Source organism: Gossypium raimondii, chromosome 10, assembly GCF_025698545.1.
Source record: "Gossypium raimondii isolate GPD5lz chromosome 10, ASM2569854v1, whole genome shotgun sequence".
NCBI lineage: Eukaryota > Viridiplantae > Streptophyta > Magnoliopsida > Malvales > Malvaceae > Gossypium > Gossypium raimondii.
Window position 1 is genome coordinate 23,245,442 of NC_068574.1, and position 16,311 is coordinate 23,261,752.

The 16,311-nt window shown below is 28.7% G+C and overlaps 1 protein-coding gene across 1 annotated transcript; it reads right to left on the minus strand.

Annotated features, from left to right (window-relative positions):
- Positions 1-5,026: 5,026 nt before the first annotated feature.
- LOC105776038 (galactolipase DONGLE, chloroplastic) lies at positions 5,027-6,722 on the minus strand. Its single transcript, XM_012598500.2, has one exon. The coding sequence runs from the start codon at positions 6,628-6,630 to the stop codon at positions 5,251-5,253; it is 1,380 nt and encodes a 459-aa protein (XP_012453954.1). The 5' UTR covers positions 6,631-6,722; the 3' UTR covers positions 5,027-5,250.
- Between the last annotated feature and the right edge of the window lie 9,589 nt (positions 6,723-16,311).

Below are 16,311 nucleotides of genomic sequence, written 5' to 3' on the forward strand. Positions count from 1 at the left end.
TATATATATAGGGTAAACTACAAAAATAGTCACTTTTATTTCCCTCAGGTTACATTTTAGTCACTTATGTTTGAAATGTTACGTTTTAGTCACTTATGTTATTATTTTGTTACGAAGTGATCACTTTTCCGTTAAGTTCTGTTATCTCCTTACGGTAATCCTACGTGGCAGTTCAACTAGATTTTAAGTGCCAACTTGGATTTCCTAATGGGATGAGAATAGATTTTTAATTAAATAAGGTTAACTAATTAAAAATTTTAAACCCTAAATCTTAGTTAAAAAATCATTCATCTTCCCCCCTTTTTTAGTTTTCTTTTTCAGTTGACTAAGAAAGCTATTATCATCAGAATTTTTTATTCACCTACAAAAACAAAAGAGGATTCAATAGAGGGTCCATGTATGTCTTCTTCACGACAAATTTATGTTCTAAGACTTAAAATCAAGTGGTTGTCGACAAATTTATGTAATAAGATGAACTGCAATGACTGCAGCATGTGAAAAAATGATGTTCTAGTTAACATCCTAGAATGAAAAGCCAAAACAGTTTGTTTCAATGGCTGAACCAACTTTTGTTCAACTTGGGGCTTTTTCCATTTTTATTTGACATGGGATTGTTTATTCAGATAAAACTCAGTATTCCTATGTTTTGTTAATTTCCTACTTGATCTTGTTTCAAGTAAAAAAAGACAGAAATCGCAAACCAGCTTGGAGTTCTTAATGCGTTGCATGCAGCAAAGACACAATGGTACCATTTCACCGCAATTGTGATTGCTGGAATGGGTTTCTTCACTGACGCTAATGACCTTTTTAGCATCTCTCTTATCACAAAATTGCTCGGTCGTATTTACTACTTCGATGCACTTCTGAAAACCCTGGAACTTTGCCTCCTCGTATTGCAGCTGTTGTTAATGGTGTGGCCTTTTGCAGAACTTTAGCTAGACAGCTTTTATTTGGTTGGCTCAGTGATAAATTAGGACGAAAACGAGTTTATGGACTCACCTTGATGCTCATGGTGATCTGTTCCATTGCCTCTGGACTTTCCTTCAGAAAGTCTCCAGATGGTGTAATGGCAACCCTTTGCTTCTTCAAGTTTTGGCTTGGTTTTCACATGCTGCAGTCATTGCAGTTCATCTTATTACATAAATTTGTCGACAACCACTTGATTTTAAGTTTTAGAACATAAATTTTTCGGTGAAGAAGACATACCTGGACCCTCCATCGAATCCTCTTTTGTTTTTGTAGGTGAATAAAAAATTCTGATGAAAATAGCTTTCTTAGTCACCTGAAAAAGAAAACTAAAAAAAGGAAGGAGATGAAGGTTTTTTAATTAAGATTTAGAGTTTAAAATATTTAATTATTTAATTAAAAATCTATTCTAATCCCATTAGGAAATTCAAGTTGGAACTTAAAATCTAGTTGGACTGCCATGTAGGATTACCGTTAGGGAGATAACGGAACTTAATGGAAGAATGATCACTTCGTAACAAAATAATAACATAAGTGACTAAAACGTAACATTTCAAACATAAGTGACTAAAATGTAACCTGAGGCAAACAAAAGTGACTATTTTTGTAGTTTATCCATATATATATATATATATATATATATATATATATATATATATTCATCATTTCCCTCTCCAAGCCTTCCCATCATTCATCAAAAGTATATCCTTTATACCAATCACCCCTTTGATTGAAGCATCTAAGAGCATCTCGACATTTTTATTCCTTGTTTTGTAAACTCTTTAGCTCTTCTAACCCAAATACAAACCTCCAACCCAATCTCCTCTTAAAAAAGATGATAAGATGATCATTCAATGAGGTATTGGTATTATTGGTAAAAAAAATTATTCCTTAAGATTTTGAGTGCTCAAAATGAATTTATCATATGAAAATTATGTATCAACTCATTAATCAATTGAATTAAAGTCAACTAATTTGACTTTAGTTAAATCCCTCTACTTGAATAAATTATCCTTAGTTTAGCATACGAACTTGAGAATTGGTGTAGGATGAAGAGTCATGTGTTGGGTTGCATTTCAGGCATGAATACTAAAATAAAATTATGTTTCTTTTTATACCTTACTTATTATAAGTAATTAACAATGTCTACTATTTCTTTCTTTTCTTTTTAACTTTAGTAGGATAACCGAAATGATATCATATGAAACAGTAGCCATTTTCAACTAAGTGTTTGAAGAAATTAATAACTCAATATTTTCAGTTTAATTATCCATAATAAAATTTATTGAATATATTTTTTCTATAAAAAATGTGCAAAAGTTATAAGTAAATTGGGACCTACTTATCAGAGAATAAATTTAATTATTTTTTATTTTATTTTATTTCTTTTATGATTACATTATTCTTTATCAATCAATTTAATTAAGTATTTAATTTTAATAAATAAATAAAAATATTATTCTTTTCATAAAAAAACCCTAGCTCTTCAACTTTTCCAAACTAAATCTTTGCTTTGTTGATGGCAGCATCAACCTTCGGGCTGGTTGCTAATCGCGGTTTCTGCAACATTTTTTTTGTAGTGTATTTTGTTTTTAATTTCAATTCGCATTTTTTGTGGTTTTGTTCGCAGTTTTGTGGTTGTATTCCGTCTACATTTTTTGTGGTTTTTGTTTTGTTCATTATGTTTTTTTTTTAAAACGGAGATGGTCTTATTTTTACTTTTAATTTTTAGTCATGTTCTAGTGTATATGATATATTTGCCAATATAAGGGTGCCACCATATCTATTAGAAACTATTCTCGAAGTGTTTTATCATGATAAATTATAGCGACTTTGATAGATTCAATATTATAAGGAGAATGATAAGCCATCTGAGACTTGGCCTTTTGTGCATCAATATGTGATGGGTCTTTTGAGGCTTTTAACAGTTTTTTCTTGGTTGATTGGTGCTCACCATCAAGTTGATTTGATTATGGAGAGTTTAGGATCCAAATTTCAACGATTTGATCAAATTGTTATATCTTTAGTTTGTTTCTGAATTATTCCAATGTTGCAGTTGCTACAAATTTATCCTTCAAAATTACTTTGCAAGTATATATCACATATTTAGAATGCATGTTATATATTTTTGTTACTTTATGTCCAAAAAAAATTTATTAGGTTAAAATATGTTTTAAGTTTATTCATTCTTCATATATTTGGAATTTAGTCATTGTACTTTTATTTTTAATAATTTAGTTATTCTACTTTTTGGATTTAAAATTTTAAGTTTAATTATTAGTATTGTTAAAAAATTTGTTAAATTTAGGTCAATTACCATATTATTTTTTGTATATGACTAGCAAATGAATATGTTTCTTTTTAAATTCTAAAATGTCACATTAGCGATTTTAATAGAAGAATTTAAACAGGATAAATAATTGAACTTAAAATTTTAAATACTTTATAAAGTAAGAAAGTGAAGCCATTAATAGCATTTGTACCACTAGTTTCTTCCTTTTTTCAATTTTAATCCATCTGTTTTAGTTTTTCAAAAAAAAATCAAAGTTTTGATAGGTCGAGACAGAAAAAAAAAAAAGAAAAAGAAATATTGCTAATGGCGCTCTCAACAAAATATTGCTAACATTTTTTATAATTTAATTAATTTGTTTTAAAATAGTTTAATTAAAATTAAATCAAAATAAATGTATAATACTATTTTTGTGTCTTTAAAATTTATAAAGAAATCGTTGAATGCATTTGAAAAGAAGTCATTAATAGCCTTTATTTCTATTTTTAGATTTCTTGATCGATTTTATAAATATTTTTAATTAAAACTTTGATGACAAAAATATTATGAAATCCATCAAGAAATCTAAAAGAAAACAAAGGCTACTAATGACTTAATTTCCGATTCATTCAAGGTTTCCTTTATCATTTAGATTACTTGTTTTTAAATGTTTTAACTAAAATGAAATTAAATTAGATAATATATTAAATACGGATGAGCGTATAATATTAATTTTATATTTTTAAAATTAATGAGATGTTATTATTTTATTGGTGCTTTAGTTTTTAAGATCATCCTAATATAAATTATTCTCTAAAAATAAATATAATATATCGTCAATTAAGTCTTAGCTTGATTGGCATGGGCATTGTTGTCAATGCAGAAAGACATAGGTTCAAGTGCGTTAAAGCGCATTATCCTCCTATTTAATTGTCGGGGAGGGACTATGTGTAGTTCGATGTATTGTGTCAAAAAAAGTAAATATAATCAAAACCTATAATGAAATTGTTAAAAATATATGATATATCTATCTAGATCACATTGTCTCTAATTTATTGTTATTTGAATGTATTTATATACTTTCGGTTGATGAAATATAAATTTATCTATTACTTTTTCTTAAATTTAAATAAAATCTTGACTTTAAATTAAAAATTATGATCACCAAATCCTTGGTTTGCATGTTTTGTGCTTTGCATGGGATTCTATGCACTCTTGTGCTTTTGTCTAGTAAGTTTGTAAAGAAAAGAGGGAGAGAATTTTCATTGCAGCACAAGGTTCCTGACCCATATATTCTTCTGTTTAATGCTGTTTGGACGAAAATTTTAAAGTTTTTTAAAATGTTATCAATTCACAATTTTAACAATTATAATTATTTTGTTTGGATAAATAACTGTTTTATGAAAAAAATAAGTTATTAGATTTTTATGAATTAAAGAATAATGATATTAAAATGATTTTTAAAGTTTTAGTAATTATCTGAAATAAAATTATAAGAAAATTTAGAAAACCACTTGTGTGAAATATAAAATGGAAATTGAACTCCTAAATTTTTTTCTTAGAAATTACTTATATCCGATCTACACGTTAATACAAGTGAAATCTGTCCAAACACACCCATAAACTTTACCTTCAAAACAAACAAGCACTTAAACTTCACAAGCACACACACGTCTATATATAATGGAACATGGAAATAAAATAGATAAATTGGAAAAGAGAAGAATCAAGGCAGCCAACCCCAAATGTTGTAAAGCAAGAATAAGATCTTTAAATTTATAATATGTCCATTCTACACTTCTTTGTGCTTGAGATGTATATAACCTCTTGAATTTTTCTAAGAGACTATACAAAAATATTTCCCTAAATCTACACTTAACTAATATTTTGTGGCTCTACTTCTAAATACATGTATTGTCACAACGAATCGCCTTTTCCTTGGCAAAAACCACTAAAAGATGAGGGGAACGAACAAGGTATAAGGCCTATATTATGGGATTCTTCATCTACCCTAATTAACTAAGATTTTGAGATTGAACCATGTTTACAATGTCGATGGCAGCACCAATCCAAGGCAAACAAGTGTAAAAATTTTGGGCATTCAAGAGAAAACCCCTTGCCCTATTCCACAAATCGACCCCATCATTTTCATCAATTTTACTGTGAACTGATCTTTTGGGCCATCTCAGTAAGCTGATATAGGTTTCAAGATCATGAACACAAGAGGGGTTTTGGACATTGAAGAAATCTAGGGCTAGTTCAACTCCAACATGAGCATAACAAGAACAACTCCATGGCAACTCATATCTTCCTCCCAAAACCCTTAAGTTTTCATTGAAGAAAACACCAGGAAGCTTTGTAATGGGATCATTGACATTCGCTATTCTCAACACTTTGACTCCCAGTTCCTCACATCTTTGCTTGAAACTCGAGTTCCCAACTCTAGGTCCCCCAAAGGAGAAGACAGTGATTGGTATTTGGTCTTGGTGATTGGTATCCGTTCTATTCAACCCAAGTTCAGCTATATCATAAGCTAAAAGAAGAGCCAAAGCACTCCCCATACTATGACCAGCCAAAGTTATACTCAATTCCTCACCTTTATACTTGTTTACTAGCCTGGAAACCTCAGATAAGAGCTGTTGTCGACAACTTTCAAGCCCGAACTTGCTATCAGCTTCTTCAGACGTGTATAAGCTCAAAAACCCAGACTCCACTTTCACTTGGGGCCTCGGGTTGTGCGGGTCGAGCCGTGCAGGCGTGAGTGAGCTCATGAAATTAGCAACCCATTCATGGTTGGTAACCGTGCCTCGAAAGGTTATCAGCAAATCCCTTCTCCCAATCCTTTTCACAGCTTCATCCGATGAAACGGCGACATATCCGATCCAACGACCGCAAGTAGCCCCGTTTTGGATGGGGATATTGACATCGGGTGTAGCGTAAATGTATTTGCTCACTTCATAGCCTGAATTTTCCATCCCAATCTCCTTCAACATATTCTTTTTCCCGTACTTGCAGTTCAAGTACCTCTTGGAGCTTGAATCCAGATTAAAGGCCTTGTAACAGGCTGCCACGAACTCTCCGTATCGGATAATCTCGTTTCTAAGAAGAGGGTCCAATGGTTCCAATAGGTTTTCCCAGTTATTTGAACCTTGAACTTCTCTCCACAAGTGAGACAAGGTATAACTAGTGGCTGGTTTTGCTGTACTCGTCGCCATAAGAGCTGCTGGTTTTACTGCAACTGCACAGCTCCTAGTGATGACCGATTGTCTTGATGAAGAAACCCCAGTTTTATTAGGGAATGAAACTTGCCCAAATGAATGTGATTGAGTTTTATTGTCCCCTGGAAAGGTTACATTGTTTAGGTTTAAGCTTGCCATCAACACTTTGGACGCCATTTCAGAGAGTGAAAGAGAGAGAGAGACACGGAGACTGAGGAGATCAAAAGAACTCTCGATTTGTTTGAATATAAAATAGGAAGGAATTCAATATATATATATATATGAAGGATAAGAGAGCTTAAGAAGTGACAAAGGCATTTCTCTCATGGTGAAATTGAGGAAAAAAATGATAAAAAAAATAAATGAAAAGAAAAGAAAAAGCACGTTTGTCGTTTGGACGAGGTGTTTGACTGAAATAAATAATAGTAATCACTGAAAAGGACAATTTATAATTTAATTGGTCGGTTGGGTTTCTGGGGCTTTGTTTTTTTTTTTTTTTTTTTGAGATAAGGGCTTAATTTGTTACGGCTGGTCAATCCCTTTTATTTTTATTTTTACACTTACAAATGTATAAAATATAGTTTGAAATGAATATGTTTACGTACTTATGTTTATAAAAATTATTCCGAATTTTAATTAAATCTATTTTTATTTTTATTTATATACGAAGGAAAAATTGTTCATCTAAGTTATAGTTTCGTGAGAAAGTACTTGCGTGGTTAAGTTTAGGGTTCACATTAAATTGAGTAAAAATTGAGTTAATTGACTTGAAGAATTTTATTTTATCATTCGACTCAATATTAATTTTTTCAAATCGAGTAGAGTGAAATTGTTCGAATTGAAATAAAAAAATTAAACATGCCAAATTAAAATCTTGTTACAATATAACTAATTCCATGTTGGGGTATATAAATTTGAAAACTTGTTCAGAGCAAAATAATAAAAATTTCTTTAGTATGATAAACTTGAATAATTAATTAACTTATTAAGGTCCCAAAATTATTATCTTAGAAAATTTTTAATATTTTAACTTTCTTTATATATATATATTAGAAATTTTAGAAATTTTATAATTTTTAAAAATATAAAATTTGAAATTTTTATAAATATTTTGAATTATTTTGTAATTTTTGTTGAGAGAGTGACCAATTTGCTCATTTTCAAGCTTGATAGGGACCAAAAGGGTATTTACACCAATATGTTATTTGAATTATTCAAATTGTAAAATTCAACTCGATTTGAACTCAAAACTCAAATTACTTATTCGTGCTGACTTGAATAATTTGAATAACTCGATTCAATTAACTTGAAATTCAATTTTTTTAATCGAAATGAGTTTTGATCACCAGAGGCGATTTTAGGGGGGCTGGCATGGGCCCCGACCCCCCATAAAATAAAAAATTACTATTTAGGCCCTCTAATTTTTTTTACATTTTAAATTAGTAAAGGTAAAATTGTACTTTGGCCCCCCTAAAATTATAAAAATTCGATTTAATCCTTTAAAATTTATAAAGATATAGATTATAAAAAATTAAAATTTTATTCGGCCCCTTAAAAAGTTGTTTTGGCTATGCCCCTGTTGATCAACCCTAATTAGGATATGCTTCAAACATTACCTCCTCCTCTTTATATAAAAATAAATAAAGATAAAATGGGCTTCAGCCTAAAATATTATTTAATAATTAAAAATATTTAATTATAAAAATTTTACTACTTCTCATATTTTTAGTCGATAATAGATATGTTTTTCCTTCCGAAGAAGAGGTCTAGGTATATTTTAAATTTTAGGGTTTTTTACTAAAATATTACAAAAAAATAAAAAAATACTAAAATAATATACAAAAAAAAGATCATTTACCAAAATAATACAAAAAAAAAGAGCTGAATGGAGGGCCTGCCACAGTCGGCACCAATGGTGCCTGTGGCAGAGGCGGCACCAACATGTTCGTATTTCAGCCTTTTGTTCGTATTTTTTTCCCGATTTTATTACTTTTAAAAAATATATTATTTTTAGTTTTATTATTTTACATTATTTTAGTACATTATGTTTGAAATGTATTCATTTAGTGTGTTTTTATTGAAATTTTAAAAAAACCCTTATTTAAATCCTTTGTTAGTATTTTTTCCTCGATTTTATTACTTAAAAAAATATACTATTTTCTAGTTTTATTATTTTGCATTATTTTAGTACATTATGTTTGAATGTATTCTTTTAGTGTGGTTTTATTGAAAGTAATAAAATCCGGTAAAAATACGAATAAAGGGCGAAATAAGGGTTTTTTAATTTATTTAAAACACACTAAATGAATACATTTCAAACATAGTGTACTAAAATAATGTAAAATAATAAAATTAAAAATAGTATGTTTTTAAAGTAATAAAATCGAGGAAAAATACGAACAAAGGGCGAAATAAGGGTTTTTTAAATTTATTTAAAAACACGGTAAATTAATACATTTCAAACACAATGTACTAAAATAATGTAAAATAATAAAATTAGAAAATAGTATATTTTTTAAAAGTAATAAATCCAAGGAAAAAATATGAACAAAGGGCGAAATAAGAGTTTTTTTAAATTTATTTAAAAACACAGTAAATTAATACATTTCAAACATAATGTACTAAAATAATGTAAAATAATAAAATACGAAAATAATATATTTTTATTGAAAGTAATAAAATCCGGGAAAAATACGAACAAATGGCGAAATAAGGTTTTTTTAATTTTAATAAAAAACACACTAAATGAATACATTTCAAACATAATGTACTAAAATAATGTAAAATAATAAAACTAGAAAATAGTATATTTTTAAAGTAATAAAATCCGGAAATAAATACAAACAAATGGCGAAATAAGAGTTTTTTAATTTCAATAAAAAACATACTAAATGAATACATTTCAAACATAATGTACTAAAATAATGTAAAAAAATAAAACTAGAAAATAGTATATTTTTTTAAAGTAATAAAATCCAGGGAAAAAAATATGAACAAAGGGCTGAAATACGAACATGTTGGTGCCGCCTTTGCCACAGGCACCATTGGTGCCGCCTGTGGCAGGCCCTCCATTCAGCTGTTTTTTTTTTTGTATTATTTTGGTAAATAATCTTTTTTGTATATTATTTTGGTATTTTTTATTTTTTTGTAATATTTTGGTCAAAAACCCTAAGTTTTACGAAATGAATTCACCAAGAGAATAAGAGTTTTTTTTTTTTTGACGTAGCGTGTTAGTTGAAATGGTAAAAAAATAAAATAAAATCACCATCATAATATAAAAGAATATTTTAATACTTATTTATTGAATTGTAAATAATTAAAATTTTAATATATTATTTAAAGGAGAGTATTAGCTTAGTCATTTAATAACTATTAAGTTGGTTTATATATATAAACATATTCCACACTTGATATCTAACCAATATAGAACTAAGCTTTCCATTTTCCTCAACATAATTCACAAGTGGCTTACTTTGATCATCAATTTCCCATTCATCACTCAACCATTTTGAGCATAGGATATACTGTTGTAAAGGTATCATGGGGTAGAATATAAAACCATAATTTTATGATTCAAATCTCTACCTTTACCAATCGAAAATATGCCTCAAAGCTTCCAAAAATCTATTTTTTCCCAACATTTTCTTTAATAGGCTTCAAATTTTTATAATGCTTTTTTTATAAAAAAAATTATAATATATCTTTAATACATAAAATGTGAAATATAGAATTGTTTTATGGTATACATACAATAATCTCGTGCAAAAAAAAAAAACTTAGTCTGATATATATTTACTCGTCTTTTCACTTCTTTAATAAATACAAAATCAATAAAGTATATACAAGTTAGAATTTTATTATAGCTAATGTCTTGCAGAACAATGGATAAGAGTGATAATAAATATTAGATTTATATGAGTAATTTTTTTAAATGTATATAAAGAGTAAGCTATCTCAACCTCTTGACACTAAAATAGTAGTTATGGTTGAACCCGCTTGATCACATCAATTGTTAATACAAATCTCAATATGGGAAGAGCTGGAGATAGAAATATGGTAATGAGTAAGGAAGAGTCGAAGAAGTATAGGAGGAGAAAGAAGGTTACCAAGTAAGGAAGACAAAAAGTGAGAGAGTATGTGCTCGAGGTTACTAATGGGGCAAAAGATTCCTTTTCCATCGTATGAATAGTATTTATAAAAGATTCCCTTTGTTTGGTAGTGACATGGTAGGGTAGTTATCATTATGGAGTACGAGAGGAACATGCACGGTGGGACTCATTCTGTTACTCCTTTTGAAGGAGTATGAGGTTGTTATTCTTAAGTGGGCCCTAGTGGTCCTTAAAGAGAGTGTTCACACTGAAAAATGGGTGGCCAACCATGGTAAACGGGAAGCTTGATGGAAGGGGAGGTTCCCTCTATCAACCGGCAATTTCATAACAGGTGGTTAATTCGGGAGGTTAAGTGATTAAGGATAGTGTGAGAAAAGGAGAACCGTCTTCAAGTGTCCACCTAGTACTTTTTGGGAGTGCCACATGTCCAGCTCCACTGGAGTTGTAACAATGCATTTAAAAAAAAAACTATATTTTATATGTAAAAATTTAATAATCATTACTCTTAATATAATAACATTAAAAGTGAATTTAATTAAATAAAATTTTAAAATAAAGAGATAATTTATTTAAAATCAATTTTATATTTAGCATATAAAAATTATAACATAAAATTTAAACAAAAGTCATGATATAACTTAAAACATTTAAAAGAAAATGTATAAATTAATAATTTATCCAAATTGTAAATGAGTGAATATGACTATTTATTTATTTTTCCCGAATAGCATATATATATATATATATAAGATTATAAAATTCCATTAGTATAAGTTTTTTCTTCCTTTAATTTCAATTTGGAAATTATTTGTTGTGGGTTTTTTTAGCTTTTTCCTTAAATCATTTAATTATTTAAATAAATAAAATCTATGGTCGGAAGAGGTGGATAATTAGGGGCAAAAAAAATAACAAGTGAAAAAGGAAAGCAAAAAGGTTTGGCCTTTAGCCGACAATTCAGCTGACGAAAAGGTTTATAAATAAATTTGATGTGAAGTACAAACATAACCCTTTCATGGGTAACCTGGTTTGACGAACACTTTATGTTACGTCGTTCAACGCGGTGAGTGACTTTCACGTGGTATAAAATCTAGTTCGAATCAAATATAATCTGGAAAATTGACTTAAAAATAATATAACATGTCATAATTATGAAAATAACAAAATTTATATAATACAATTTTTTAAAATTATTTAACTAAGATCTTGAAAATATTAAATCTGATTTATTTTTAAAATTTGTCTGATTTATAATAAAAACAAAGGAAATATATTTTTTATAAAAAGTCTATAAAAGGATAAGCAGATAAGAACTACTTATAACTTAATGTTGGGTTTTTAATTATTTTTATTTTCTTTTAATATTATATTATCCTTTAAAAGTTTAAATTTATTTAAAATAAATAAATTAAAATCATAAATTAAAATTTACATTTATTAAATAATCAAATTATAATTTATATTTAATTTTAAGTAATATTATAAATAAAATTTATAACTTAATTTCAATATTTAATTTTTAATTTTTCAAATAGCATCTAAATGTGATTGTAACATAAGAAAGTACACGAAGAATACATGAAAACATAAATTATGAATAATTTAGGTAGGTTGGTGAATGATGTAGGCTTTACTTTAGAACAGGGTAAATATCAAATTTATATATAAATTTTAGTTTAATATGTAATTTGATATATGAATTTTAATTTGGTACAATTATATACATAAAACTTGAATTGTGGTTAGACTTTTTTATGGGTCGAGCTACCCGTCTAGGCCCAAAGGCCCACTCAAATTTTGGGAAGGTTTGGGCAAAAATATTATGTCTAAAAAATGAGATTGGGCAAAAAAAATTATACCCGTTTAAAATATGGGCTGAGCCGGGCTTGAACATTCAAGGCTTGAGCACGACCCAACCTGACCCATTTTTTAAAGTTTATAATACTTTATGTTACGTTATTTGTATATATTATGAAATTTATAACACAAAAAATAAATCTATATTAAATATATAATATTACTCTAATGTAAATATTAAAAAAAATATTAAGAAGACTATATAAAAATTTAATAAATAAAAATATATAAAATTATTAAATATTAAATTAAAACAATATATTTTTAAAAAATATGAGCAGGCCTAAAATAATTTATAGTTTTGGAACCCAAAATAATATAACGGCCCAAAAGTTAATAGTGTCAGAAATTACAGTTTTGGGACTTAGTTTTCTCAAACCGAGTTCGTAAAAATTAAATAGGGATATTTACAGAGTTAGTATATAGATGGGTTGAAATTCGACTTAGTAATTTAGCAAAAATTGTGGTTAATTAGGTTCCAGGGATTAAATTGTAAAGTCCAATTGCTATATATTTTTAATTGGTATATGTCTTGGGGACTTAAATTGCAATTAACCAAAGGTCTAAAATAGCAATTAGACCATATTCAAATAAGATTTAGTGGACGACATGATGATATTATATTAAATAGGTCAAATTAAGGTTAATCATAGTTTAAGTATAATTAACTAAAATTAATCAAACATTAACCCGTGTATAAAATGTGAATTCGGTGGAAAGAAAGAGAAAAACAAAATCAACTTTCTTCTTCACCTAAACCGATCACCATTGTTGAACTAAGAAACCTTCAAAGATTGAAACATTCAGCCAAAAATTGGTAAGTTCATTTAGGTTATTTTCTTGTAATTTTTGTGGATTTGAGATCATGATAGCTTGATTTAGCTAGCCTATGTACCAATTTGTAAAATCGTTGAAGTTTTAGAAAGTTTCCATAGTTGAGAATTGAATTATTTAGGTGTTAAATTATTAGAAATTAAGCTTGATTGTTAGTTTCAAACATTAGGGACCAAATTGAATAAAATAAATTTTTTTTGAGAATTTTTGGTAGGGATAGAAAATAGAGGGCCCTTAATGGGTTTTGGTCAAATCAGATTTTAATTCGAGGCATTGAATTGAAAGTTATGCTTATCTCGATTTTAAGGACTCAATTGAATAAATTGAAAAATATGTATGACTTAGAAATTGAATGTGATTTGATATGGAATTTGATATTGTGTTATTATTGAATTGTTATTCATAGCTAAAGTGAAGCAACACTGTTGAGAGAGAAAGGAAAGGCGAGAGCCGATGACAAGTGACACGAGCTTTTGATTTGTATTTTTATGTTTTGAAATCAATTTAATTATTACATATTCATGTTAAAGTGCATGATTTAGTAATGAGGTGAGTATATAATGATTTTATGAATTAAATTATGGTGATTGGCATGGTATATCGAGATAAAGAACTAAATTGAATAAATTAGAAAGTAACATGATTTAATTGATATGTGATATTTGGTATGAAATTGAGTTGAAAGGTGTTATATGTTGTATTGAAATGGTGAATTGAAAATGATGGAATGTGAATTGAACCATGTAATGAAATTTAAAATTAGTTACCCTATTAACTGTACGGGTTTATACTTCGATGTAGTTGATGATGCACTTACGTGCCAGTATATATTTCTTCGATTTAACTGATGATGCACTACATGTGCTAATATATTTACCTCAGTTTTTCTGGTGATGCACTTATGTGCTAGTATGATCGGTTTGGTTCATCCGATGATGCACCTTGTGTGCCAGTATAATTGCTTTGGCTTGCTTGATGATGCACTAAAGGTGCTAGTATATTTCCTTCGGTTCATTCAGTGATGAATTGCGGTGCTAGATTGAGATGCAAATTAATTAATTCACGTATCCGTATTGAAGTCCGAGTCAGGTTAATAGAGGTTATAAATGGTAAATATGATATATAACGTGGAAAATGAAATTGGTAATGTTATGGAATTGATTGTGTCGAAACCATTTTTTAAATTTGAAAAATGGATCGATTTTGAAAATGGAAATGGAGTCGCCACCGATCTTTTATTGTGGTGTAATCGGATCACCTTGAAAACAATTTTAGGTCTGCGAATTTTGAGAAAATAGGTTCGGGAGTCGGTTACGCACGAGGAAGGGTTAGCACCCTCGTGACGCCCAAAATTGGTACCGAATTGATTGTTTAATGTCTTAATGTCGAAATTTTGAAAAGATTTTAGAATATGGTCCTTTGAAAAGAAAATTTAAGTAAAATGAATTGGATGGTAAGGGTCACTTATTTCGAAGAAATAAATTGTCACATTCAGTAAGTTAGAGTGCGACATTTTAAATCCTCAAAATTAAATTTATCTCTCGTCTTTTAAAACCTATGCATTTTGAGAAGGATATCCGATTATCTCGGTCAAATGAGAAAATCAAAACCCAGTAAGTTAGGATTCGATTTCACAAAATTCCTAAATATCGAACATTGCCTTTATTTTTAAAATCCTCGTCTCGAGAAAATAACATGTCATATCCAATGTGTTAGGACACAACGTGTCGAATTCCCGAGAATGGGTTTTTATTTGAAATTTGTATGTTTATTAAAAGGAATATTATGTCTCCTAGATCCCGAGGAAGATTGAAATCCAGTAAGTTAGGACACAATCTTTTCAAGGATCCCCAAATTCCGAGTATCGCGTTATTTTGAAAATTTTTGAGTAAAACGACTTTAATATTTAAATTGAATATAAACTTTTTGACGAATAAAACGAGATGGGATGACAATGTATATCGCGAAAGAAAAATTCGTAGGTCTAATATAAGCTAATGAGCAACAAAGAATCTATATGATACAAATAAACAATACAATGCACATAAAGGCAACCATCTTATATTATACATTATGCAACTACTAAAGTTCATATCTAAAAGCTAGTAAAACCTAAAAAGCAAGCAAATTAACACAAACGCAAATCCAACGTATAAGTTTTGAAATGACTAAAAAAAATGGTATGCAAGAAGGTAACATATAAATCAATAAAGTAACCATCTGAAACCTTTAAAATAAATAATACATACAAAAATTTACCTATAGAATAAATTATATATAAATTGTATATATATAAAATAATATTCTATAAAATATCTTTATATGAAAATACAAAAAAAGTATATATGCATATATACATATTTTAGAAATTATAAATATAAAAGATACATGTATGTATGTATATATATAGGAAAATAATAAAAGGTATATAGATATATATAGGCATATATTATAAAATAAAAATGCGTTTGTATGCATGCATAAATAAATTATAAAAATGTATGTACAAGCATAATGCATATATATATATATATAGAATAAAAAAAATAAACCTAAAGAGCAAAACTATTCAATATATTAACGAATAAATAAAAAGGGGAAATAAAACTAATGTAGCAATTAAACACATAAATCCTGATATTCAAAATCAAACATAGGAAACGGCACCGTTTGAACGCGAATCCATTTGAAATCGAGACCAAATGTGCAATACAAATTAAAAAATTAATGAAAATCAAATTTGAAACAACACAAAACGCAGAGGGGTTCATTGCGCAAATAGCCCATTCGGCTTTAAAACGCGCGGATCCTTCCCCGGGTCGGGTCACACACGCGGGTCTGGATCTTTAAACGGCGCCGTTTCGAAGTCATTGCACTGACTCCAAACGTCGTCGTGTGAGTCCGCATTAAGAAGCCAAAACCTAAAATACTTTCATTTCCTAAAAACCTAAAGTGAATCAGATGAAGGTTGCGCCGTTCCACACCGAAGGCATACGAACGGTTTCTCAACCCAGCCTATACTCCGATGACGACGGAGAAGGCCAGGAATCCGTCATCAGGT